The sequence below is a fragment of the Coenobita brevimanus genome, chromosome 18 (assembly GCF_032717465.1).
Source record: "Coenobita brevimanus isolate Jiangsu-jjx chromosome 18, ASM3271746v2, whole genome shotgun sequence".
Taxonomy (NCBI): Eukaryota; Metazoa; Arthropoda; class Malacostraca; order Decapoda; family Coenobitidae; genus Coenobita; species Coenobita brevimanus.
Window position 1 is genome coordinate 16,914,057 of NC_136971.1, and position 25,585 is coordinate 16,939,641.

Consider the following 25,585-nt stretch of genomic DNA (forward strand, 5'->3'; position numbering starts at 1 on the left):
ACGCATGGAAGCGAAGCTTGGACCCTGCTGGAAGGACACAAGTCAAGAGTGAGAGCAATGGAAATGAGTTATTTAAGAGAAGCATGCGGTGGGGGAAGGGAAATGTTCCCCCAAGCTAGACCTTATCATATAAACCCTACTAGGTGGCAGGAGGGTGATACCCCTCCCAGCACAGCAGCTACCAAGCATGGCTTGTACTCATGACTCCCATCCAGAATCTGACCCTCTACGGTACCACAGTCACCCTGCCCCATAGCAGCATGTGGAGTTACATGGAGAGACAGACTAACAAATGAGGAAGTGAAGAAATGTTGTGGTGTGGATGTGGATGTGACAGAGTGTTAGAAGAAATATACTAAGATGGTTTGGCCATGTGGAGAGGATGAAGAGTGAGGGAGATTAAGAAGGAGAGTATATGTGAATGAGGTGGATGGGGGTGAGGGAGGGGGAGACTGAGGATGAGATGAAGTGGAGAGGTATTTGAGAGAGGGGGGTATAAGCTGGGGAAAGGGCACTCAAATGGCAGGAGACCAGGTGGCATGGAGGTGATTTGTTTGAGGCCATCCCTCACGGGATTTGGACGTCTTGCTATAGACAGATACTGTAAATGGGCGTTTCTGACAAATGTGGGTAAATGTATCTTTTACCAATTCAACTGCTATTACTCCAGTTTGTTTTCAGGATATATTCTGACTATTTTCATGGTGGTAAACAACTGTTCTCTGCTGACTTTTTTTTCCTTTGTTATCATGTTCCTTACGCCTCGCCAGTGTATGTAATGGCAGACTTGTTAAAACTTTTTTGAATCTCGGTTAAGTTAGGTTACATTGTTAGGGTTAGGTTCAGTTAGGTCTGCTTAAAATGTAAAGTCAGGAAGAGGTACAGAACAGTGACTGAGATATACATTGGAGTAAGGGTTTGCCATTATCCTTGAGAAACAGATGATAACAGGGGAAGGAACAAGGCTAAAAATAGCATGGAAAGCAATTTAACGTGAAACATTCTTTTTTTTCATTCATTCATTGCCAGACACCATGTATCCCAAACGGGGAGGCCAAGGGCTTAGAGTTAATTGTTTTACAGGGAGGGGCACTAATCCTCCACCAACCCCAATTGACACATACAGATGCCAACAGCATCTAGTGTTCCCAGGCGGTCACCCATCCAAGTACTAACCAGACCCAACATTCTTTTACCACCCCAAAAATAGCCAGAAAAATAAAAAAGCCTGTCAGAAAGAAGTGATTTGGGAAGGTGCTTCTGCAGCTGAAAGTAAAGCATATGTTTACCAAAAATGTGTATAAAGGGCAATTGGCATAAAACTGCATAAACTAATTACTGGACATATTAATTTCAGTGTCTGTTAGTTGGGTACAGGCCTAATTTGAAAATACTGATAAAAGTGCCTTAAGGAGAAAAGCGGCATTAGCATATAGCTACAACCTGAAATATTCTGTCTCATACTGTAGATCTACATACGGTCATGAACTGAAAAATAAAGTATAATACTCAGGCATTAAAAGGGCAGTCAAGTACTGAACTTATTAATAGTAGGGGTCTGTCCAAAGACTGCACTGAACTATAACACAAAAGAAAATCGTGATTCTGAAGACCTGTGTACATACGTGGTAAAACATTTATAACGGCTGTATGGTTGACACTGCAACCAATATGACAGAAAAAAACAATATCAAGCAATGCTCGGCTGATTCCCGGCACACCTCGCAGGAGCCGCAGCAAAACGTAAACAAACAGAAGACAACGGAACAAGAACAAGCGCATAAAAATAATAATAATAATAATAATAATAATAATACGCTACTTTTCTGAGGTATATGTTATTTATTTATTCATTCATGTTGCACTTTGTACTCTACCCATTTCTACCACATGTCGATTTATTATGATCCCTTTTATTTCTCGCCTCCGAATAAAGAACTTCAATATCTTATAATCAGGACTATTTAGATTGTCATTGTAAGAGAAGTGTGATATAGTCAAAATGGCAAATGAAAACTGGTATATATTTAAGAAATTTCTACTGAAGACAAACTGATGTCTGCCTAGGGTAAAAAAAGAAAAAGGTTAATTGCTCATGCGTTGAGATTAGTTCTTCCTTATAAGCTGTAGACGGGAAACGGGTGGACGCAGCTTGCACCAAGGTATATTGTAAAATATCACTAGCATCTGTCTAATAAGAGTACTTCAGTCCATGATAGTTTTTGTATGGTTATTAGCTTGTGGAGGAAAATTGGTTAAAAGTAACTGAATTGATATATTACTAGCTTTCGTTAAAGTGTTTACCTGTGGAGCAGTTGTTTACATAGTTTGGGATATAGAAATTCAGTAATCTTGAATGTGTGCGTAGGCTCAGTATTATTTAGGGAGGTTGATATCAGTTTGATGTTTATTTTCTTAAAATATTTATTTCATAGGTGTTACTGCCCTTGTCGGTTCTCATGTATGCATAAACTTACAACCAGAACTTACCCTTTACGATTGCCAGTTAAGAAATTTCTTATAAGGTAGGCAATTAATTTCAGAGAAACCTCAAAAGGGTGTTTTTTCATGGCTGAATTCATATATGACACTCAGACTCTGCTCATACATCATTTACGCTTCAAAAGGTTGTTTAGTTCATTCATGACACCGGAATTCTGTGAAAACTAATTTTACACAAGACCACATTCGTTGATGTTGGCAGTGGTGTCCTGCAGAAGACAACGGGTCGACTCGTACCTGAAACTTATTCGTTCCCAAATCATTCAGGTCAGTTAGGTAAGGTTAAATTAAATTAGGCTTGGTTGGTATAGGTTAGGCTGCATATTAGGTTAGTAGAGTCAGACGACAGTGACAGGTTGACTTTGGAGTCAATTAAACCTAAAAGTCTGACATAGTGGTTGGCAGCTTGCCATGGTTTGCTTGTAAACCTGGTGGCTTTATAATTGACATGTTCAAAATTATGCCTTTCCACAACTTTTTAAAGCTATCACATTGTTAAAATTGCTATAGTGTATTGAGAAAAATCTATCTATCTATCTATAGCCCGACGCCCTAATCCCGCAGAGGGTGGCCGCAGACAAAACGCCTCCAAGTCGCTCTGTCACCCACCATTTGACTACCCTCCCCCCAACTCACCCCCCCCTCCCTCATATACCCCTCAACTCCATCCCTCCACCTCATCCTCGATCTACCTCTCCCTCTCCCTCCCTCCACCTCAGCTGGAAATTTTATGCATGGGAGCTCTCCTGCATTTTCACCAAAACTGGATAACTGAACTATGATAATTTTTAAAAATATATAAAATTAAAGCTATAAATGTTCATTTTATCATGTTCCACATGTTTCTGTTGTGCATCTGGGTTTATTATTTTTAGTGTCCAAACAGTTCTTATACTGAACATGGAAAACTATGTTGAAGTCTAAGGACCTGCACATTGTGTTTTTCAAGCTTTGTGATTTTTTCCCCTTCAAACTGCAGGAGACCTCCTACAACAACTTATGAAAATTTTATGACAGGGATTATCTTTCATAGGTTTCTTATTTATGACACCCAGATTCTGCAGAAATAACATTTATGTTACTAAAGAACACCAAGGTTTATTGATGGCAGCGGTGGTATCCGACAGAGGGCAGTGGGTCTATTTGGACACGAACCTCATTCATCCCCTAAATGTTCTGTTTAGTTAGGCTGGATAGGTTATGTTGAATTAGGTTAGGGTAAAGAAGAGAGAAACCTGTACAGATACTTTACACAGGAAGAATCATCCAATATTTTACCGTTATACTGGGAATCGAACCCGGGACTCTCAGACAGTATGCTGCCTGGCTCTCTCATGAGAGTTTCGGAGGTGATTCCTAGCATAATGGTAATACTGTATACTGGATAAGTTAGGGTAAGTTGTGTTAGGTTAGTAGGGACAAATGATTAGTGATGAACTGACTTTGGAACTGAATCACCCTAATAGTCTGATATGGCATGTGGTTGTTTGCCTTGGTTTGCATTTAAAACTGGTGAGCAAGGTGGCAGCCCATCAAAATCAAGTTTTAGGACTAGTACCTGTTGTTGGTTTGATTGGCATATGTGGGGAAGGGGGGTCTGCACAGCAAGGTGATCACAGATGAAATATTGATTTTAGTATGCCTAGGCATAAACGGGTATATACCATATTGCTAGGCAGTAACAGGTATATACCATATCACTTTCTAATAAGCAGCAAAAACAGGTATAGAAAATGTTCGCAGCTCTTGTCTGGTCCATAACCAATAGGCCGGCCAATATCCTGATCAGCTCACTAGGTCATTGGAACACAGATGCAATAGATGGCAGGATATGAACCTGGTGCTACTACACTGATTCAGGAAGTACTGTAGACACTAAGTCGAGCAAAAAATAAATAAATAAACATGCATTATTCCATTCTGTATGTACAGTGGGCAACCTATGAAATAAGTACAGTACCTGTGATGCAAAAAATAAACACACAACTGCAAAAAAATATATTTATGATAAATGTAAGATTGGATACTTATGTACAAAGGGCAACATATGAACCTGGTGCAGGTACCGGTACTGTACTAGGCTTATACTGTGGTTGAATTAGAAGACTGCATTGCATTCGTTTACTAAGACTATGCGTTTATAATTTCACAAACACCGGTACAGTAAAACCTCACTATAACAAACCAATTGGGGCCCAAGCCATTCAGAGAAAAGCAAAATTCTGATAAAAGAGACATCTGGACTTCCCCCTGCCAACCCCAGTTTTTTCCGATATATCAGTCATTAGTCTGCATCGCACCAATGGTTTTTTAACTATTTTCACTACCATTGCAGTATTGTACTGTATTATACATTCACTACAGTAATCAAATGGTATAATATATAGAATAATACTGTACTGTACAATGATAAACATGTCTTTTATTTACCTTACTGTGGTGAACATTGCTGAAGTGGTCAGGCAGTCCTGATTGCTTCTAGCTTTATCGGACTTTTTCCGATATATAAGAATTTAGTCCGTTAGCTCCTCGATTCCAGTAAAAGCGAATTCCGGTCTATTGAAGTCCATTATATCGAGGTTTTACTGTACAGTACATTAATTTAGCTCCTGATATCATTGCATTCATCTTTTAATATTATTGCACATTGGCAGTTTGGCACAGCTTACCACCTACGGTACCATAATTAAGTGGAGCACAAATTACATCTGTGGCTTCATTCTTACAAGTGTCCAAAGCTATACACTTTACTAGCACTGGTGCACTAGATACAGAACATTTGCCTATGCCTGGTGAATAGTAAGCATAATCAGTATTACCTGGAAAAAATGCATGAAAGTATTGCCTGATTAAGTCTTGTCCATTTGTGTAAGTATTGGTCAAATTCCACTTTTTTATATAAACAGAGTTTTTCCTGTCTGTTTTGTGAAGCACCCAGAAGTTTCTGTTTTAAAATAATGCAAACACATCCATATCCAAACCACAACCATAATCAGCTTGCCACTGATATTTACAGTTCCAGTACAACATTTTTTCCTTATACAGTCTTCTCTTACAAAGTGGAAAATCCATAGATATAGCCTTATCAGCAATACAACTAGTGTAACATGAAAATTAACAACCGTATACACAAAATGTGCTTCTACAGTAGGTTACAATCCATCATCACTTAAAAAAAAAAAAAAAAAAAAAAAAAAAAATCCCTCTTCCTCATTTATCAGGACTTACAGTACCCGGAAGTGTTCCTTATCCGGATACTGGACCATGGCTCTATTACACCATTATCCGAATTTGCTTGCCATTACCCGAACATGAAAATCCCCGAGAACTTCGACCAGCCAGCTGACATGTTCAAACAGTTAGTATCGTGGCCGCTGGGCTCTAGCCATGCGCGGGAAATAGACCGTAACCCACAACCTAAGCTAAAATGTCCATCCACCCGTGTACTGAATGGTCAAAGTCACACGCTGGCCTGATCACAACATACGAACCTCCAACACCTGAGCAATACCGACCGTAAGCCACAAGCGGTGTCCAAACGCCAGTACGCATCCCCACCAAATGTCCAAAGTCGTGCAGCCACTGGGACATGCATGTAATGCAGACTGCAAGCCACGAGTACATGTACAGTGACAGTGCCCATTCGCCTCTACACTGAGCGTCCAAAGTTGTCCAGTCACTGGGAGTTGTGTTTCCCAACGGCCAATGCCCTTGTAAGACAGACCAAAAGCCATGAGTAAGTGTATGGTCAAAGCATTCATCCAACTCTACACCAAATGGTGGGAGTCCCCCGGCCTCCAGGATTAGTGCAAAACCCCCCACCATGCGCACCTGTCCACTTGCCTGCCTAATGGTCAGTCACCTGGCAGGTCGCATTAGTCATACACAGCCTGAGGCAGTGATGTACTGGTCGTACATTGTTGTGTTGACGTGATAACCCTTGCCTGGGCAAACGGAAATGAACCTTGTATGCAGATGTCAGTTTGCTGCGTTTTGCTTCCTCTGTGCTCAGAGGCAAGCGTGGTGTGCGATATAGCAGCTCTGTACTACTTACCAACCTCCAAGCCCACACGTCAGTTCCCATATTTGTCTCCCTCGTGTGTGGTCACATTTTAGCTAGCATGGCTGTGAATGCAGTTGCTTTTGTGGTGGTCTCTTACCTTCTTCAGGTTGTGGCCCTCCTGCTGCATTCTAATGTGTGATGGTGGCCCCACCACCACCTGAGAAATGGAAGAGGAAGGTTTTGACTCTGGAGAAGAAGCGTGAGATATTGAACAAGGCTGACACAGGCTGGGCCACAGGATGCATACTGTGGGAATATGATCTAGTCCATTCAACGCTTTTTGATATCAAGAAGCTGCTGGACAAGCACACGCAGTATGGACAGGACTTCGTCAAAAGCACATGTACGGGTAACAGGAAGGTCATGGCCCAGGCCCGGCACACCATTATCGACCAGTCGACATGGTTGTGGTTTTGCCAGCAACATGCTGCTGGTGTGCTTGTGCTTGAGACCAAGTTGAAGGCTGCAGCTGAGAAGTTTGCACGCTTGCACAATGTACACAACTTTAAGGCTTCCAAAGGTTGGCTCTTTTGCTTCAAGCTTTGCCATGGACTTGCAGGCTGTAAGGCACATGGTGAGGCCTTGGGCGTGGCAGTGGAGGATTTAGACCTGTTTTGCTGGAAAGTTCAGTGCCTGATCAAGGACAATGGCCTTGCCCTTGATCAAGTCTATAATGCAGACAAAACTGGTCAATTCTACCACTCATTGCCCACCAATACCTTGCAAAGGTGAAGGAGAAGACTGTGCCTGGTCGCAAGTTGTCCAAATGACGTGTCTCTGTTTTGTGGTGTGCTAATGCTGATAGGATGCACTGCCCCAAACCCGTTATTGTTGGGTGTGCAAAGCAACTCGTCTCTGTCGGTTAATAGATAGCTTGCCTGTTGTGTGGTACCTGTGAAAGCCTGGTTTACCGCCTGGGTCTTCAGAGACGGTTCCACAGACCCTTCATCAAGGAGGTTATCCTTTATCAAATGTAGGTCCTTGGTCTCGCTCGCAACAAGGTGAAGGCACTCCTGCTCCTGGACAGTGCCCTTGCACATCCGTCTAAGAAGGATTTGGTTGCTGATAATGGGTGCATTAGGTGCATGTTTCTGCCACCTTATACGACTGCTCTGATTCAACCAATGGACCAGGTTGTTATCGTGGCTGCCAAGAGACTGTACCAGCAGAAATTCCTCAACAAGGTGATGTTGGTGCTGGAGGACGAGGACGGGGCCAAGGACAAACATGGGAAGCAGACCTTGCAGAATTTTCAGCTGAACACTGCAGACCTGAAGTCTGCAGTGTTCAGCTGGGCAAACAAGTGGAAGGAAGTCTCCATGAAAACCCTCAAATGCAGTTGGTCTCGTCTTTGCACAGCAGGAGAGCAGGCGAACATCGACAACACAAGGGATTGGCTGGACGATGATGGCAGCAATCCTGGTTATCAGATGATGTCTAATGAAGAGATTGCCATTGCTGCCTCTGCAGGCACGAAAGGGACAGCGACACCAATAAGGATGAGGACTCTGACTCACAACTCCATCACTCCCTCGTCTCCATGCCCTACGTGCCAGTCTTGAGGAGGTGCTGGAGTACACCGAGCACCCGCACTTTGACAGGGAGTTGGTGCCACTCAGCCTGACGATGGAGCTGCGGCCTGTCAGGGACGCTGTTATCCTTTGGCAGAATCGCTGGTCCTATCATCAGACCAGGATCGACTTGTTCAAGCCTGCCAGCCCATTCTCACCACCACCACCTTGTTTCCCACTTTCACCATTGGACCTGTAACTGAGCACATCGATAGCCATTTAGTCTCCATTCAACGTAAGGTTGCAGCTATTTTCAGAGTCCCCTGAGGCAAGTAGGCCACCATCACCACGCCGCATGTCCCCACTCATTGCTCAGCTCCAACAGGTAGAGGAGGAGGAGAAGTTCTCTGACCTTTGCTAAATGTGAAGGTTAGCCACTAGACCACATGGGACCACTGTACACCTGCTGGAGGTGTGCTGCTTACGAAGCCTGTCTGCCATGCTCTGGGTGGTAAGTATCCCAGTTGAATGCAGCATGTGATGTGGTGTGTGGAAGGAAGAGAAGACGGAGGGGGGTGCAAGGAACAGCGTGGTGGACTGAAGAGGTGAAACGGGCTGTGGCACAAAAGAAGAAAGCATACATTGAATGGATGAGAAATAGGGGCGTGGAAGAAGTTGAGAGGCGGAAGAGAGAGTTATATGTAGAAAGAAAGAGAGAGGTGAAAAGATTAGTAAGAGAGAGTAAGAAGAGAGTGGATGAGGAATCTGGAAGGAATTTGAGTGTAAAGTGGAGGGACTGTAAGAAAATGTTCTGGAAAGAGGTGAAAAGAGTAAGACAGGGTGGAAGTGAAGTTAGCAGGGGAGTGAACGATAAAAATGGTAGATTACTAGTGGAGAAGGGAGAAAAAGTGAGCAGATGGAGAGAACACTTTAAGGAATTGTTGAACGTGGAGGATGGAAGTAATGCGAGTATAAGTGGCTGGGGAATGGCTGGAAGGAGGGAGGTGAGAAGACAGGAAGAAATCAGTAGGATAGAAGTTGTGGAAGCAATGAAGAAAGTTAAATCAGGGAAAGCCCCAGGAATTGATGGAGTGTGTGGTGAAATGCTGAAGCATGGGGGAGAGATAGTAGTAGAATGGATGTGGAAGATGTGCAGATTGGCCTGGGAGGAAGGTAGAGTCCCGGAGGATTGGAAGTCAGGTATAATTATTCCCTTGTACAAAGGAAAAGGGGAAAAAGAAGTGTGTGGTAATCATAGGGGCATTTGTCTTCTTAGTATAATAGAAAAAGTATATGGTAGGATACTTATTGACAGAGTTAGAGAAAGAACAGAGAAATTAGTTGGAGAAGAACAGGGAGGCTTTAGGAAGGGAAGGGGTTGTGTAGATCAGATATTCATTCTCAGATCTTTAGTGGAAAAGTTTCTAGAGAAGGGAAAGAAGTTGTATGCGGCTTTCATGGATTTGGAGAAAGCATATGACAGGGTGGATAGACTAGGATTGTGGAAAGTGTTAAGAATATATGGAATAGATGGGAAGTTGTTGAATGCTGTGAAGAGTATGTACGATGGTGCGAAGGCTGCAGTGCGTGTGGATGGTGAACTAAGTGAATTTTTCTCTTTGAAAGTTGGGTTGAAACAGGGATGTGTCATGTCTCCATGGTTGTTCAATCTGTACATGGATGGGGTAATAAAAGAGGTACAAGGTAGGGTAGTGGATGTTGGAGTGGCCCTGGTGAGAGAGGATAGTGTTTGGAAACTCCCTGTACTGTTGTTTGCAGATGATACCGTGTTGTTGAGTGAAGACGAAGGGGAGCTGCAAGGCTTGGTGGATGAGTTTGGGAGAGTGTGTAAGAAACGGAATCTAAAGGTGAATGTAGGGAAGAGTAAAGTGATGGTCTTTGAGAGAGGTGAAGTCAGTGAATGTACAGCGAGGTTGGATGGTGAGGAATTGGAAAAGGTGAGTACGTTTAAGTACTTGGGTAGTGTGATGAGTAAGGATGGAGGTTTGGAGGGTGAAGTGCTTGAAAGGGTACAGCAGGGAAGAAAGGTTGCTGGTTCCTTGAAAGCAGTGATAAGAAACAGTGAAGTGAGCATGGAAGTGAAAAAGTTACTACGTGACAGTATTGTGATACCAACTCTAACGTACGGAAGTGAAGCTTGGACGTTGTTGGAAGGACACAAGTCAAGAGTGAGAGCCGTGGAAATGAGTTATTTAAGAGGAGCCTGTGGAGTCACATGGAGAGACAGGCTGACGAATGAGGATATAAAGGAGCGTTGTGGTGTTGATGTGGATGTGATAGGAAGCGTTATGAGGAACACACTGAGGTGGTTTGGCCATGTGGAGAGGATGGAGGGTGAAAGACTGACGAAGAGAGTGTATGTGAGTGAGGTGGAGGGGGAAAGAGGGAGGGGGAGGCCGAGGATGAGATGGAGAGATGGGGTGGAGAGGTATATGAGAGAGGGGGGTGTGAGTTGGGAGCAGGGGAGTGAAATGGCGGGGGACAGGGCGACTTGGAGGTGATTTGTTTGTGGCCACCCCAAACGGGATTGAGGCGTCTGGCAATAGATAGATAGATAGATAGAACTATAAGTTTTTCTATAGTTTTCTTGTTTAAAATTATTTTGGAGATTCCCATGTGCATTTGGATGTCAATATATGGCAGACTGATGTGAAAACAGTGCCAGAATTAGGAGGCATACCGTACATACAGTATAGGAGTGTATAGGCAGTTTTTTTTTTTTTTTTTTTTTTTTTTTTTTTTTTTTTTTATGGTTATCTTGGCATTTGAAATTATTTTGGATATTCCCATGTGTGTTCTGATGTCAAAATATGGCAGATTGACCTGAAAACAGTGCCAAACTTAGGAGGGTTACTGTACACACAGTCGTGTATTGGTAGGGTGTTTTTTTTTTTTATATAATTTATTTACTTTTTTCATGGTTTTCTTGGTGTTTAAAATTATGTAGGATTTTCCTATGTGTGTTTTGATGTCTAAATATGGCAGAATGACCTGAAAACTGTGCCAAAATCAGGAGGGGTGCTGTACATGCAGTAGTGTATAGTTTTTTTTTTTTTTTTTTTTTTTTTTTTTTTTTTTTCCAAGTATGTTTTGATATCTACATATGCCTGAATGACCGGAAAACACTGTGAAATATGAGGTGCTCTGAGCCAGAGGGGCGACCGTGCATTTTGCTTATTTTCGGTAATTAGTTGTGGATGTGATAGGAAGTGTTATGAGGAACACACTGAGGTGGTTTGGCCATGTGGAGAGGATGGAGGGTGAAAGACTGACAAAGAGAGTGTATGTGAGTGAGGTGGAGCGGGGAAGAGGGAGGGGGAGGCCGAGGATGTGATGGAGGGATGGGGTGGAGAGGTATATGAGAGAGGGGGGTGTGAGTTGGGAGCAGGGCAGTGAGATGGCGGGGGACAGGGCGACTTGGAGGCGATTTGTTTGTGGCCACCCCAAACGGGATTGAGGCGTCTGGCAATAGATAGATAGATAGATAGATAGTTGTTAAACTTTGACATGGCTAATTATACAGTGGTAAAATTATACTTATATGCTTTTTATTGTTTAGCTTGAATTTGCTAGCCAAGACAATTAAAATGGTGGTAAACATGACATGTTCAAAGTACATATATTACAGTTTGGTAATTAGATGTCAAAGCAAATAAGCAAAATGCACGGTCACCCCTCTGGCTCGGAGCACCTCATATTGTACAAACAGGTTAGGAGGTAGGGTCTGGGTATAGTAGGGGGGATATTGTTCATTATCCAGACACTGCCACTACCTGGACATGCCTTTGGCTTTATTACGTCGGACAATTGAGGGATTCTGCACAGTGTGTGTCTTGCTTGTGCATGTAACATAAGATTTGCAAAGTTCTGCACAGAAAAATATCTAAGCATAATCTACAGCTATTTACGGCAGGCCAAATAAACAAGGCCCAAAATTCATCATTTGGAGCTCTGAAATGAGAAAATGTCATCTACACAAGTGAGTAATCCCATTAGTGGCCAGCAGTGGTTGCACAAGTGTCTCCTAGGCTAACCTATAATGCACATAAAAAGTATCTGGAACTGTGGCAGTTGTTACACAGTGTCTGTTTCCTTACTCATTTTTAGCAAGAACTAGTCTAGAGCACAAAATTATACTATGATGACTAACCAGCATACTGTGTATTTCACATGGTCAGGCTAATCCTAAGGTTGTTGGTTAACAAACTGCATATTAATACTGAAAGTGTTAATCTTAGCTGGACTGTTTAATCACTACTTACCCTTCAGTGAAGATTGATGTACTGGAATGTAGTGACTGCAAAAAATTCTTATTTAAGAGGAACATGGATCACACCATCTTTCACAGGAGTTGGAAAAAGTCAACTTCAGCTTTGGTTTTTATAAGTATTATAAGAAAAATACAAACAATAGCATCTGAAAGATAAATTTATTTATATGAGTCTTTCAGTATGAGATTTTATTTCAGTTGGCTTTGCAGGATTCAATCTTATTGAAATACCAATAACAGAATTTACTTATTGTGCTTGAGGGATTGTGCTGATTGACATGCTGAAACACTTTAGCTATAAGCATCATGTATGTTCTTAAAAACAAGGATGATTTTTCATGCCTGTTTTCACTTTTTTTTAAAATTTAATAAAGGTGAGTCCTTCAAAAAGTTCCCACCCTCATCTAGAAGCATGGTGAGTAACCACAACTTTGGGGTATAACTGTACTGTACAGTATAAAGCCTCATACAACTGTACACAAGAACTCAAATCTTTGTCTTTATTTGTTTGTAGGTAAGGCCTTTTGAGCTTGATAGAGCACTTGGTGAGGACTCTCTGTTGTCCCACCAGTAAGAATTGGGCTGCTTCAGCGGGACAGGAAGAGCACTGCAGGTGACCCACCATTAGGATGCTCAAATCATCAATAGAGCTAGCTCCTGCCCCACTTCCAGGAAATTAAATGTCTCCCAAATAACAACTCTTTCACACACTCGAGACTCACCAGCAAGTTCAATCTTTAACGTCTGAATATTTCCACCTGCCCTCCCCGACACACCACATACATGAATCATCATTATCTCACAGTTTACCTCTAATACCACTGCACCTCCGATGCACCGACTTATCACAGACACTGCACAAGATGAAATTACTTCCCACACCCTTGTGGCAAATCACACATGGCCCCTCTCCCTCTTCTTTGACAGTACCACCACGAGCCCTAGATACCTTCACTTTTGTTTTATCTGCATTTACTCTTAAGCCCTTGTTCCCCATACCATCTCTCCACATCCTAATTCATTCCTCCACCTCGCTCTCATTCTCTGCATTCAGCACCAAATCATCATCATACAGCACCTCTCACCGGAGTCCATTTCTGGAGTCACGTGAGAGGACTTCAAGTACCATGATAACAAGGGGCTCAAACCTGACCCCTGATGCACACCAGCATTCACGGAAAACTCAAATCTCCATTCACCCTTACCTGGGTGCGAGCACTCACATACGTGGCCATAACCACCCTAACTATCCACTCCTTGATCCCAAGCTTTCTCATTGCCCACTTCACAACCTCTCTAGGGAGTCTGTCAAAGGCCTTCTCCAAATCAACAGAAACAAAGTACAATTCTCTTTTCTTTCCTATACTGTACAGTACTGTATATTTTTCCTGAAGCTGTTGAACAATCAGTGGTCTATGTGGCTGGGATAAACCCAAACTGCAGCTCATCAGTATTCACTCTTTCTCTAATAATGCCTTCTTGAACTCTCTCCATTACCTTCATTATCTGGTCTAAAAGCTCTATGCCTCTATAATTAACTCTTTCCAGGGCATCACCCTTCCCCGTGCACACATTTACACTTACATTCTTCAGCCAGTCATCAGGGACAACACACTCATATGTGTTGTGAACTAATACAAGAATTGTTGAGAATTAATACTAGAAGGGCCTTTCTCCTGTGAAGTTTTTTGGGGGAGGCCAAGAACTCTCTGAAGGACCCACATAACCTACCAAAGGGCCTCACCTGGAAACAAAGATTTGAGTCCTTTTGTATAGTCATATGAGGCTTGATAGTGTACATTCATACTCAGAAGTTGCGGTTGCTTCCCTTGTTTCTGTGTAAGGCTGAGAACTTCTTGAAGGACCCACATATATGGGGATGACTGAATAAAGCCACTTGTAATTTACAGAGCTGTGTAGAGAACCTCTGAGTATCCCAGCCATTTCCATTGTTTGCAGTAACTATGTATTAGAATGGTGGTGATGTATAGGATAGACATGCATTTTTAAATAAACAATTTCAAAAATTCTGTTCTTTTTCAGGCAGAGATGGCAAAGTCAAAGAACCATACCAATCACAATCAGAACCGTAAGGCTCATAGGTAAGTTATATTGTACTTAGCACTTTTTTTTTAGTCTTGTTTATTGTACTGAACCTGTGAGGTAAACATCACCATTACTCTCTCCACACTGGGATTATTTTGGCATACAGTAATCCCATCATATGCTGAACTACATGGGGCTCTAGGGTAGTCCAACTTACCGAATTGTCTGACTAACCGAAAATAATGGGGGGGGGGGGAGTTGCAAATTATGTGTGATTACTTGTTTATTAACACTAAACTAAAGAGGCATTTATAAAGCAATAAAAATAATTAAAACAATTCACTGCATGTCATGGGCTAGGATAGGATAGGTTGCATAGGTGGAGGGTGCAACAGTCACTTACTTAGCTACGTAAAGTTCTGCACTTATTAACTTCACTTTACAATCAGTTAAACTAAAATGTAATAATTGGAATATAATAAACTAAAGTGTAGCTCTTGGAATATAGGAAACTAAAATGTAATCCATCGAATAAACACTACGTCTCACCTCGGTCATAGTTCGACCAACCGGAAACTCTGCCTTCTGCAGGGTCGACTTACCAAGGTTTTACTGTATATAAATGTCAAGCAGCAGTTTCAAGTTCAAAAGAAAATAAAAAAAATCATGTAGACTAGGAGCAGTGAAAGTATATATATGTTATTGAGTAATGGTGCAATGAGTGCAGTGGTGTGATTGAGTAGACCAGAAATTTGCTTGTCTAAATATACTGTACTTTAAGCATGGAAGAGACAGAAATGGTATTAACTAATCTTGTCTTTCAGAATATTCATTTTAATCACTTAAAATTATTCCATGCTTCCTCTTACAGTTGATGTTTTTCATATGGTACTGTATTGGAATGTAAATAAAATACCAAAACCAGCCACATTACTTCTCAACAGCTGCTGGAAACTTTGGGGGGGGAGGGGATCTCAGATATGTACCATAATTTGTAACTATGTGAAAGTCTTAGCATGGATTTCATGTATTTGTAACAGTTTCCTGCTTAAGAGTTGTGATTATGTGGCTAGTTAACAGGCTTGTAGCCTCATTTCAACCAACCATCTGCTACTCACTGTCAGACTTTATTCACACAGTAGGAAGTTAATGTAAGAGGGAACTGACAAATATGCTTATTACTGTTGGTAGCATTACTTTTTTTTTTTTTTTTTTTTTTTTTTGAGGGGGGATACCTGTACACTGGCAAATGTGTTTAAAAAAGATATCGGCATCTTTGAAGCAAAATTATTCATTGAATCAAACATTCCCTCAGGTAACAATTGAGGGAATGTTTGAATCATACTGTTGTCCATTTTATTGTTTTTAAACAAGTTTTAGTACAGTTTTGTAGAATACTGTTGTTCAAGATGTAAGACACTTTTATTATTAAAAAAAAAAAAAAAGGCTTTACTTATGTAGCTATAGTGTCACAGATTAAGAAAAATTGGAATGTTTCTCATATGTTCAACTGGATCAATTTTCTAGGAACCCCATCAGACGCCCGAAGATGCCAAGGCATCCATCAATGAGAGGGGTAAGTAAATGAAAGTGTTTGTTGACTGTTGATTGCAGTAATATGCCAACATAGAGTTGTCTTCTGTTTAATTTGGTTTTACTATCACCATAACAGTATTAGGTAACACATTAAATACTCAGTTGTAATGGTTATAGTGTGGTGCCTACCCTTATATGTATTTTTTGTTACGTGATGTTCAAGTTTGGTGTTATGAATTTGTTATGCAGTGTTTTGTATATTTTGGTACCCTCAAAACTTGAGTTTCATGGAGGAATTGGGTTTGGTGACTGACATACAGAAGTTGTTAAGTAACCGTGGTCTGTCTGGCTGAGCAGACCCATTAATCCTGATATATACTCCATCCACTATAACTTGGCCTATACTGTACTTGCTCCCTCTTTATAATGACTGCTGAGCTGTAAAGAAATTAACACTGGAATATGGTACTAGTCATCATAAGCTGCAATATGATGAAAATCGCCCACGCTAAGGTGGATGAACTAAGCTTTCATATATAGGGCAGGAGAGAGTTACAAGAAAAAGTTAGTATCTCAAGTCTTGCATTCCAGACCGAGGAGATACCTCATATTTGCTTCTGTATGCATGTGCAGTTCGCAGTCATTCTAGTGTGAGTAAAATTCTATCAAGGCTTCTTTTTAACTGCACTACTGCAGTGCCATTAGTACTACCCATAGGGAGTCTGTTCCAGGTGGAGCAGGTGTTGTATATGAAAAAGTTCTCACATATACTGTAAGTGTGCTGCTCCAGCTTCCTACCATGGTTGTGTGTTGAGTTCATGTTGAGACTAAACAACTTTCTATGGTCAAAATTATCAAACCCTTTAAGTATTTTAAACACTTCAGTAAGCTGACCTTGCAGTTCACGGGTTGCTAATGAATACAGTCCCATAGCTCTCAGGTGATCCTGATAACTCAGTCTCCTGATGGGTGGAATAAATTTTTTAGATCTAGCTTGATCTTTTTCAAGTCAATCTGTGTCTTTCCCAGGTGTAGGTGACCAGAACTGCACAGCGTTTTCCAGAAGGGGCCATATTAACCCACTAAAGATGGGTGTAGAGTACGACATATTCTTGGTCACAATGCTGGACAAAGACTGAGTGCGTCGCTGGTTTTGTGGGTCCAATATGGTGGTGGTGGTGGTGGGGGGGGTGTTGGAGAGGGTTTGTTATTGTCATCCTACTCCTCCATGGATCATGGGAATCTGCCTCAATGCCCGCACTACTTTGAAAAATGGTGGGACTGCATATGCGGACACCCGTCTCTGCCACTAGTACTCTTGGACTGCATATGCGGACACCCGTCTCTGCCACTAGTACTCTTGGACTGCATATGCGGACACCCGTCTCTGCCACTAGTACTCTTGGACTACATATGCGGACACCCGTCTCTGCCACTAGTACTCTTGGACTGCATATGCAGACATCCGTCTCTGCCACTAGTACTCTCGGACCGCATATGCGGACACCTGTCTTTTAAGCGTTAAGGAGTTTTGGAGTGTAAGAACAACCTTTATTTCTAAAGTTGCCTCTGGATGTAGCCTAGCAATTTCTGGGCCTTTTTCTCTACACCGATGCACTGTTTGGAAAACTTTAGGTCACTACTGATCAATACACCTAGGTACTTTTCTGAATCAACAATCCTCAAAGCTCTTCCCCAGAGTTAATAGTCTGACCCAGGGAGTTGCATGACCAATATGCATCACTTTGCATTTCTCCAAGTTAAGTGGCATTTGCCATATCTTAGACCATTTCCCAAGTCTCCATAAGTCTGCTTGGAGTCTCAGTCCCTTCAAGACTGCACACATTTGCTCCAGTTTTATGTCATCTGTAAACTTTGAGATAACACTCAGTAGGCCACCATCTGTGTCACTGATAGAAATGATGAACAGGAGTGGACCAATGATTGACCCGTATGGAACACCAGAAGTGACCCAAGCTCAGTCAGAAGAAATTCCATTTATCACTGCTTGCCATTTCCTATCCATTAGCCAGTTCAGTCCCTGTTAATACAGAATGTGCACACTTTTGATGTTCGTTTGAGTTAAGGCACTTTATTGAAAGTCTTTTGAAAGGTTAAATAAAGGCTGTCTGCTGCTTTATTTCTGTCATACTCAACCTTTTGTGGAAACAATCATGGCAAATTAGTTAGGTGTGATCTGTCATCTGAACCCATGCTGGGAGTCCATAAACAGGTTGTTATTTTTCAGGTGTTCAACTCTATACCTTCTGTTTTACTATGGTAGAGGTCAGGCTAATCAAATAATAATTCTCAGAACATTCCTGATCCCCTCACTTACAAGATTGGGATCACATATACTAGTTTCCAGTCTTCTGGCACTTCCCTTGTTTTCAGCAACTAGTTGAAAGTGTCTGTAATTACAGTGAAGGAGCTGCCAGGTCTTGCATCCCATTAAGAATTCTTGGAAAGATTTTATCTGGATAAGGTAACTTGTAAATATTTGTCATTTCCTCTTGCCACCTCCTCAGGTGTACACCTGAGGATGCTGGAATCTTTTGTCTCAAGAGCCAGTACTGGTCTTGCCATGACGTGAGTATCTTCTGATGCAAAGATTGAAGCAAAGTAGTTGTTTGGAGTGTCGGCCATATCCAAGTTTGAGATTTGCATTACACCTGATCGATCCTTAAGCGGTCCAGTATTACCTTGGAAAGGTTTCCTACTGTTTACATGACTGAAGAACTCTTTAGAGTTCTCTTTGCCTTGTGATGCTGCCCTAGTTTCTTAATTTCTTTCAGCCAACTTTATCAAAGATGTCACTGTCCTAGATACAGTCTTTAAGAAGCCTAAATTGTTCTGGTCCTGGCTACTTTTGATCCTCTTGTATGGAGCCTTTCTCACTTTGCAGTAGCTGTTTAAGTACTAAACCATTTTGGTGGAACTGATCTTGGCTTTGTGGACTAAAGAGGGTGTGAATGCAGCCTGCCATTCTGAAAATTGCTCTGTAAATGAGTGTTGCCTTATGGTCTCTACACTGAGTGACAAGCCAAATGGTTTCCTGTACCCAGGAACCCATTTACTACACTGGGTGGTAACTATATAACCAAGGTTTTTGGCCGGGTTAAGTGTCCTCCAGATTCCCCTACCTAAAATCACTAAATCATGGCAGACGTTTCGGAGGGCCCAATACCTGCTGGGGCCCCAGTCAAATGAGCAGATTTGCAGGGTTGTGTGGAATGTGAAAGATGTGAATGAGGAGAGCAAGAGGGTGGATGTAGAGAATGTGTTCGAGACGAGATATGCCGTGACGGTATTGTGTGAAACAATGATGAAAGGGTGTGAAATAGGGGAGTGGGAGGATGTAAAATGTGTAAGGTCGGGCATGAATGGACGAGGAAGATGCAAGTTGCTCTGTTGATGAATGAGGTGTGTCATAGTGGAATGAGAGACTACAAATTTATCAACCCAAGATGTATCTGTCTCATGTTCGAGAAGATGAAAGTGTCCTCCAGATTCCCCTACCTAAAATCACTAAATCATGGCAGACGTTTCGGAGGGCCCAATACCTGCTAGGGCCCCAGTCGAATGGGCAGATTTGCAGGGTCGTGTGGAATGTGAAAGATGTGAATGAGGAGAGCAAGAGGGTGGATGTAGAGAATGTGTTCGAGACGAGATATGCCGTGACAGTATTGTGTGAAACAATGATGAAAGGGTGTGAAGTGGAGGAGTGGGAGGATGTAAAATGTGTAAGGTCGGGCATGAATGGACGAGGAAGATGCAAGTTGCTCTGTTGATGAATGAGGTGTGGCATAGTGGAATGAGAGACTACAAATTTATCAGCCCAAGATGTATCTGTCTCAAGTTCGAGAAGATGAAAGTGGCAGTGATTGTAGCGTATGCACTGTGTGATGACAGGAGTGACACAGAGAAAGGCAGGTTTTAGGATAGCTGGATGAAGTAGTAGGAGAAATGCCCAGGAGTTATACCGGTAAAGTGTTTGTAGTGGGTGACATGAATGGGAAAGTTGGCACTGGTCCTGTCAATGATATAATGAGTAATAATGGAGTACCAGGAGAGAATGATAATGGGAAGCGACTGAAGGACATATGTCAGGAAAGGAGGTTGTGCATTTGTAATTCTTATTTCAGACACAAAGTTGCACATAAATATGGTACTGTATAGGGGGAATGGAGATCGTGTTGAAAGGAGCTTGATGGATTACATGCACACAGAGAAATTGATGTTGGGAAGCGTTGCTGATACGAGGGCAGCGAGAGGAATGATGTGGAGGTTTTTCAGATCATATGATTGTGATATGCATGATCAAGCTGGGAGGAGTGAGGTGGACCAAGAAAGAAAGGAGCAGTCAGGGAGAGAGACTGAAGCTGAGGATCAAAGAAATGACAGATGGATACAGGGCTAATGTAGGGAAGGAGTTGGAATCAGTGAGTTGGAATGAAATGAATCTGGACAGGTTATGGAATGCATATAGGGATTGCTTAGTTAGTAATGCTGAAGCGGTGTGTGGTGTGGCAAGAATAACAACAAAGAAGAAAGGTACAGCTTGGTGGGATGAAGAGGTTAAGAGAGCAGTGGAGGAAATGAAGAAGTGGCCAGTGTGGATACAGGACAGGGGTTCAGTTGAAATAAGAACTGAATGTACCGAAAGCAAGAAGCACATAAAAAGACTAATGATGAGGAAAAAGGAATTAAACGATGATCTAGAAAGAAAAACGAATTCAAATCACTCTGAAAATAGGAAGTTATTCTGGAAAGAGGTGCCGAAATGTAGAAGTGACAGTGGAAAGAAATGTGAAAGTGTGAATGATGTAAGAGGTAGATTTTTTACCCCTGGGGATGAAGGACCAGATGGAAAGATTATTTTGAAAGTCTGATGAATGGTAATAGAGAGCAGAGCCACTGTTAACATGATTTGTTTTGGGGGTCTTTGTATGCAGCATGTGTTAGGAGTGTAATGCTGTATGGTAGTGAGACCTGGGCAGTGAAGGAGGAAGATAGCCTGCGTCCAAGGCCTGGAGGGGCTGGGTTTACAATGGAAGAGTTGAGAGGTGGGATGGGACTGGAGTGTATTGGTGTTGTGATGAGGAGAGGTAGATTGAGGTGGTGTGGACATGTGGAGAGGATGGTGGATGATAATTGGGTGAGGAAGGTGAGAATTGTTAATATTGGGGGTGGGGTTATGAGGGGTAGATCCGAAAGACCCTGGGACGAGGTCCCTTAAGCGACCTTGGGGTTACAGGACTTTTACTGTTAAGTTTTCATCAGTCGTTATATAGCACATTGAGTGACAAGCCGACACATGCAAGCATGTTGGAGCCTTTAAAAACGAACGAATGAAGGACCAGATGGAAAGAATATTTTGAAAGTCTGATGAATGGTAATAGAGAGCAGAGCCACTGTCAACAAGTGGGTTGGTGGAGGGTTGGTGCCCCTCCCTGTAAAACAACTAACTCAGTGTCAAATGGCCACCCTTTGCAGGATTATGGTGTCTGGCAATAGATAGATAGATAGATAGATACCTGGGGTTGATGTGTATGCAGAGATGATGAAGTGTAGTGGAGAGAGTGGAATAAAGTGCTTGTTTAACATATGTAAGAAGGCATGGATGAGTGAAACTGTGCCAGTAGAGTGGGAAAAAGCAGTGATTGTACCCCTGTACAAAAATAGAGGAGTACGAAGTGAATGCAAGAATTATTGTGTCACAAGTCTGTTGAGTGTTGTATGGAAGGTATATGGAAGGATTATTATAGAGAATGTAAGAGAGATATCAGAGGTCCTAGTGAGTGACAAACAGGGTGGCTTTAGTTGTGGCAGACAATGTGTGCATCAAATATTTTTCTGTGAGACAAATGGTGGAGAAGGCTTGTGAGAAGGACCATAATATGTTTATGGCATTTATGGATCTGGAAAAAGCATATGACAAAGTAGATAGTGAGGAATTGTGAAAGGTTCTGCCCATGTATGATGTAGATGGTAAGCTGCTAGGTGCCAGCATGCATTTTTATGATGGTAGTGAGGAATGTGTAAAGGTAAATAGGCATATAAGTGAGTGGTTTACAATTGATGTGGGTGTTTAACAGGGTTGTGTGATGTCCCCATGGTTGTTCAATATACTGTATATATATATATGGATGGGGTGGTGAGAAAAGTAAAAACACGAGTGAGGGATGGCGTTGGTAATGGATGGAATATCTCAGATTTGTTGTATGGTTATGATGCAGTGCTACTTGCAAATACCAGACAAGAGCTTGGTAGACTAGTGCAGAGTTTTGTAGATGTGTGAGAGTGTCATGCCTTGAGAGAAAATGTAGAATAAAGCGATGGATATTGAGAGAGAAGGTGACTCCCAGTGTGATATTACAGTGAATGGAGGGCGACTGGAGCTAGTGAGAGTTCAAATACCTGGGTACACTGATAGAAATGAGAGGAAAATGTGCAGAAGAAGTGGGAATTAGAGTGACACAAAGAAGAAAAGTAGCTGGTACTATGAAGGCCATGATAAGAAACAGAGGTTTGAGTGTCGCAGGTGCACGAGGCTTCCATAAAGGAGTGTTAGTGCCAGCTTTAACATACAAATGTGAGACTCTGGTGTGGCATGAAAATGAAAAGTCAGGAGTAAGAGCAGTGGAGATGGGACTGCTGAGGAATGTGTGTGGAGTACAGAGAGTGGATAGGATACAGAGTAATGTGATTCGTGAAAGATGCGGAGTGCGGAAGTATGGGAACACCAGAATCGAAGAGTGTGTGTTGAGGTGTTATGGTCATGTGGAGAGAATGAATGACAATTAGAGTGGTGAAAAATGTATATCTGAGTGAATTTGAAGGAGGGAGGAGGTGAGATAGGCTTAGGAGTAGGTGGAGGCCTAGGAGAAGGTGGAGGGATACGAGGGATGAGTGTGTGAGGAAGAGAGTACGGAAGTTGGTGAGGCTAAGAAACTGACAAGAGATCGAGCTGGCTGGATGAATTTTATGCGAAGTGCATGACCAGGGATTTGACACCCCTTTTTAGCATGACGGCGTTCAGATTGGCACTATCAGACAAGTATATATGAAGCTACAGAACATGGTGTTTATTGGTGTATCTGACTGAGCCAGGATTTTGAGGGCTTGGATGATGAGTGAATGGAAGCGTGGCCCTTTGAATTGGGCAAACTTTGGCTGTCTGGATGTTGCTACTCCTCACCCTGCTTTAGGATGGGAAAGGTGGTCTGGATGTTATTTTTCTCCAGTTTACAAGTCTACTCATCTTCCACACATCACCTTGAACACTGAGATACCACATTCATCCTCTTTCATGGTGTCATGCTTTCTCCAACCATTAAACTTACTGTTGCCATTCTTCCCATATGACTATACCAACTAAGCACTCTCTTCATTCCTGTTATCAGGAATTTATTACTTCACAGCTTTCACTAATTACGTTACCTCTTACCTTGTCCACTTTATGCGTTTCAAATGTTTTCGGTAGTTTTTTTTTTTTTTTTTCCCCACCCATAATCTTGGACTTTTCACTCATGCCATACCAAAATCTGTTACTCATGAGCATTAATACCTTTATGCAATCCCTTGCAGCATCTTAGATCAGTTTAGCATCAGGCCTTCGTAGCAACAGCCACCTTACCCTCCAGTCTTGACTTATTGCACATTACCCCCCCCCCACCCACCCACCCTGTTTTTTTTCTTCTTCATCTTTTTCTTCTACTACTGTGAGGCACTCTTGCCAATTTAAATGCCTCTGTCACCGGTTTAGATGGCTCTCCATTTGCCAGCATCGCACAGTTGCCTTCACATGCAACAGTCATCATTTAACTCTTATCTGAATGGAGGGTGAAAGACTGACGAAGAGAGTGTATGTGAGTGAGGTGGAGGGGGAAAGAGGGAGGGGGAGGCCGAGGATGAGATGGAGAGATGGGGTGGAGAGGTATATGAGAGAGGGGGGTGTGAGTTGGGAGCAGGGGAGTGAAATGGCGGGGGACAGGGCGACTTGGAGGCGATTTGTTTGTGGCCACCCCAAATGGGATTGAGGCGTCTGGCAATAGATAGATAGATAGCTTTAAGGCATGATGCTCACAGACACAGAACTCTGTACTGAACTAGTCTGCATGTCTGTTCATTGTTAGCAAGCAACACTGCATCATCTGTTTACAAGCAGTGCACCCAAAATATGCATTTCCATAACACTGTACAGTGTGGCACAGCTGTTGATCAGGTTTTAAACTCTTCCAAGAAGCATATCAGATCATGTGGTATGGTCCAGTACTGTACTACTGTAATTACCTGGCAAATTTTTCTAGCCAAGACAGTTTTTAAAAAAACAAGTCAAGGTTACCAGTAATTATCAGTGTTTACACCTAAAATATGAGGAGTACTCTACGTTGTGCACCCTCCCACAAACGTAAACAAACACCAACTGGTTAAGGGCAATTCGAGACAGTGAATCTGACATGCTATTACCATGGGCTCTCCGTAGATAGAGACTATATACATTTCAAACAGTTTTGCCATGGTGATCAGTCGCACACAATATTTGTAACAATCATGTGATGAAAACTCTCACCAAATACTGGCGCTCCTCATTTTACGAATGGTTGACTTAAGAATTTTCAGCTTTACGATCTTGTACTTTTAGTACAATATTCAATAAATTACATGAGATATTCAACACTTTATTGTGAAATAGGCTTTGTGTTAATGACTTTGCCCAACTGTAGGCTAATGTAAGTGTTCTAAACACATTTAAAAGGCTTGGTAGGTTTGGCTAGGCTGTGATGTTCAGTTGGTTTGGTGTACAGTATTAAGTGAATTTTTTACTTAAAAAAAAAAAAAAAAAAAAAAAATGCCACTTATGATCTCAGAATGCAACCCGATCACAAGTCGGGGACATTGTAAAGTTTAAAAATCATGAGTTGATCATTTGGAGAATGGGGACTGCCTGTATACAGTATATTATCTCTCTCTCTCTCTCTCTCTCTCTCTCTCTCTCTCTCTCTCTCTCTCTCTCTCAAGTGATCTGTAATCCAGAGATTATGAAGCATATTTCAGTGTTGAAAATTTAGCTTGAGATGTAGAGGTTTTCAAGTCTTGAATGATGAGTTATTGGATGTATGTTCTGTTGTACTGGGCACTTATTGATAGTCCCACAGCTTTTATGTTTTTGTTCCTATTTTTGGATCCCTCACACTTCATGTATCTGGTAGGAAAGAGGGTAAGAATGATGGTGATGACTCCATAAATGTGAATGCTATAATGTTGAAGGTAGAAATGGCCTTACATTTATTGTGGAAATCAACATTGATTAATTACTTGAACTGGAGTACATGTAACATGTTGTGTATTTCAGAGTTTGTATTTTAAATGTACAAAATATTTTTCTGTTTACAAAGAAACCTTCTGTAAAGTGATTTTTTTTTTTTTCCCCTCAGGTTGATCCAAAGTTCCTGCGCAACATGAAATTTGCCCGTAAGCACAATCTTCCTGGCCCGAAGCAGAGGCTAGTGGCTGCTAAGCGTGCAAAGAAGCTTGCGGCAGCCATTGCCAAGAAGGCTGCTGCCCCGAGCCTAAAACCAGAGTAAACAAAAAATGAACATATTCGTCAAATAAATATGCCTGCTACAGTAC

General features: G+C 42.0%; 2 protein-coding genes across 2 annotated transcripts in view; one reads left to right on the plus strand and one right to left on the minus strand.

Moving 5' to 3' along the window:
• Polr2G (DNA-directed RNA polymerase II subunit Rpb7) overlaps positions 1–1,726 on the minus strand; it is an 87,084-nt gene extending 85,358 nt beyond the window's left edge. The window contains exon 1 of the mRNA XM_080266014.1: positions 1,626–1,726. Within this exon, the coding sequence (XP_080122140.1) occupies positions 1,626–1,637 (12 nt within the window). The 5' untranslated portion in view covers positions 1,638–1,726. The remainder of the gene's footprint in view (positions 1–1,625) is intronic.
• Positions 1,727–2,110: 384 nt separating this feature from the next.
• RpL29 (ribosomal protein L29) lies at positions 2,111–25,581 on the plus strand. The gene is made up of 4 exons (XM_080266015.1): positions 2,111–2,162; positions 14,411–14,469; positions 15,941–15,989; positions 25,390–25,581. The coding sequence occupies exons 2-4, from the start codon at positions 14,417–14,419 to the stop codon at positions 25,537–25,539; spliced, it is 252 nt and encodes an 83-aa protein (XP_080122141.1). The 5' UTR covers positions 2,111–2,162; positions 14,411–14,416; the 3' UTR covers positions 25,540–25,581.
• Positions 25,582–25,585: the final 4 nt, after the last annotated feature.

Bases quoted from the DNA above. Each gene is read 5' to 3' on its own strand.
- RpL29 (XM_080266015.1), top strand. From the start codon at position 14,417: ATGGCAAAGTCAAAGAACCATACCAATCACAATCAGAACCGTAAGGCT. The intron at 14,470-15,940 runs GTAAGTTATATT...TCAATTTTCTAG, and splicing joins CAGAACCGTAAGGCTCATAG to GAACCCCATCAGACGCCCGA. The intron at 15,990-25,389 runs GTAAGTAAATGA...TTTTCCCCTCAG, and splicing joins GGCATCCATCAATGAGAGGG to GTTGATCCAAAGTTCCTGCG.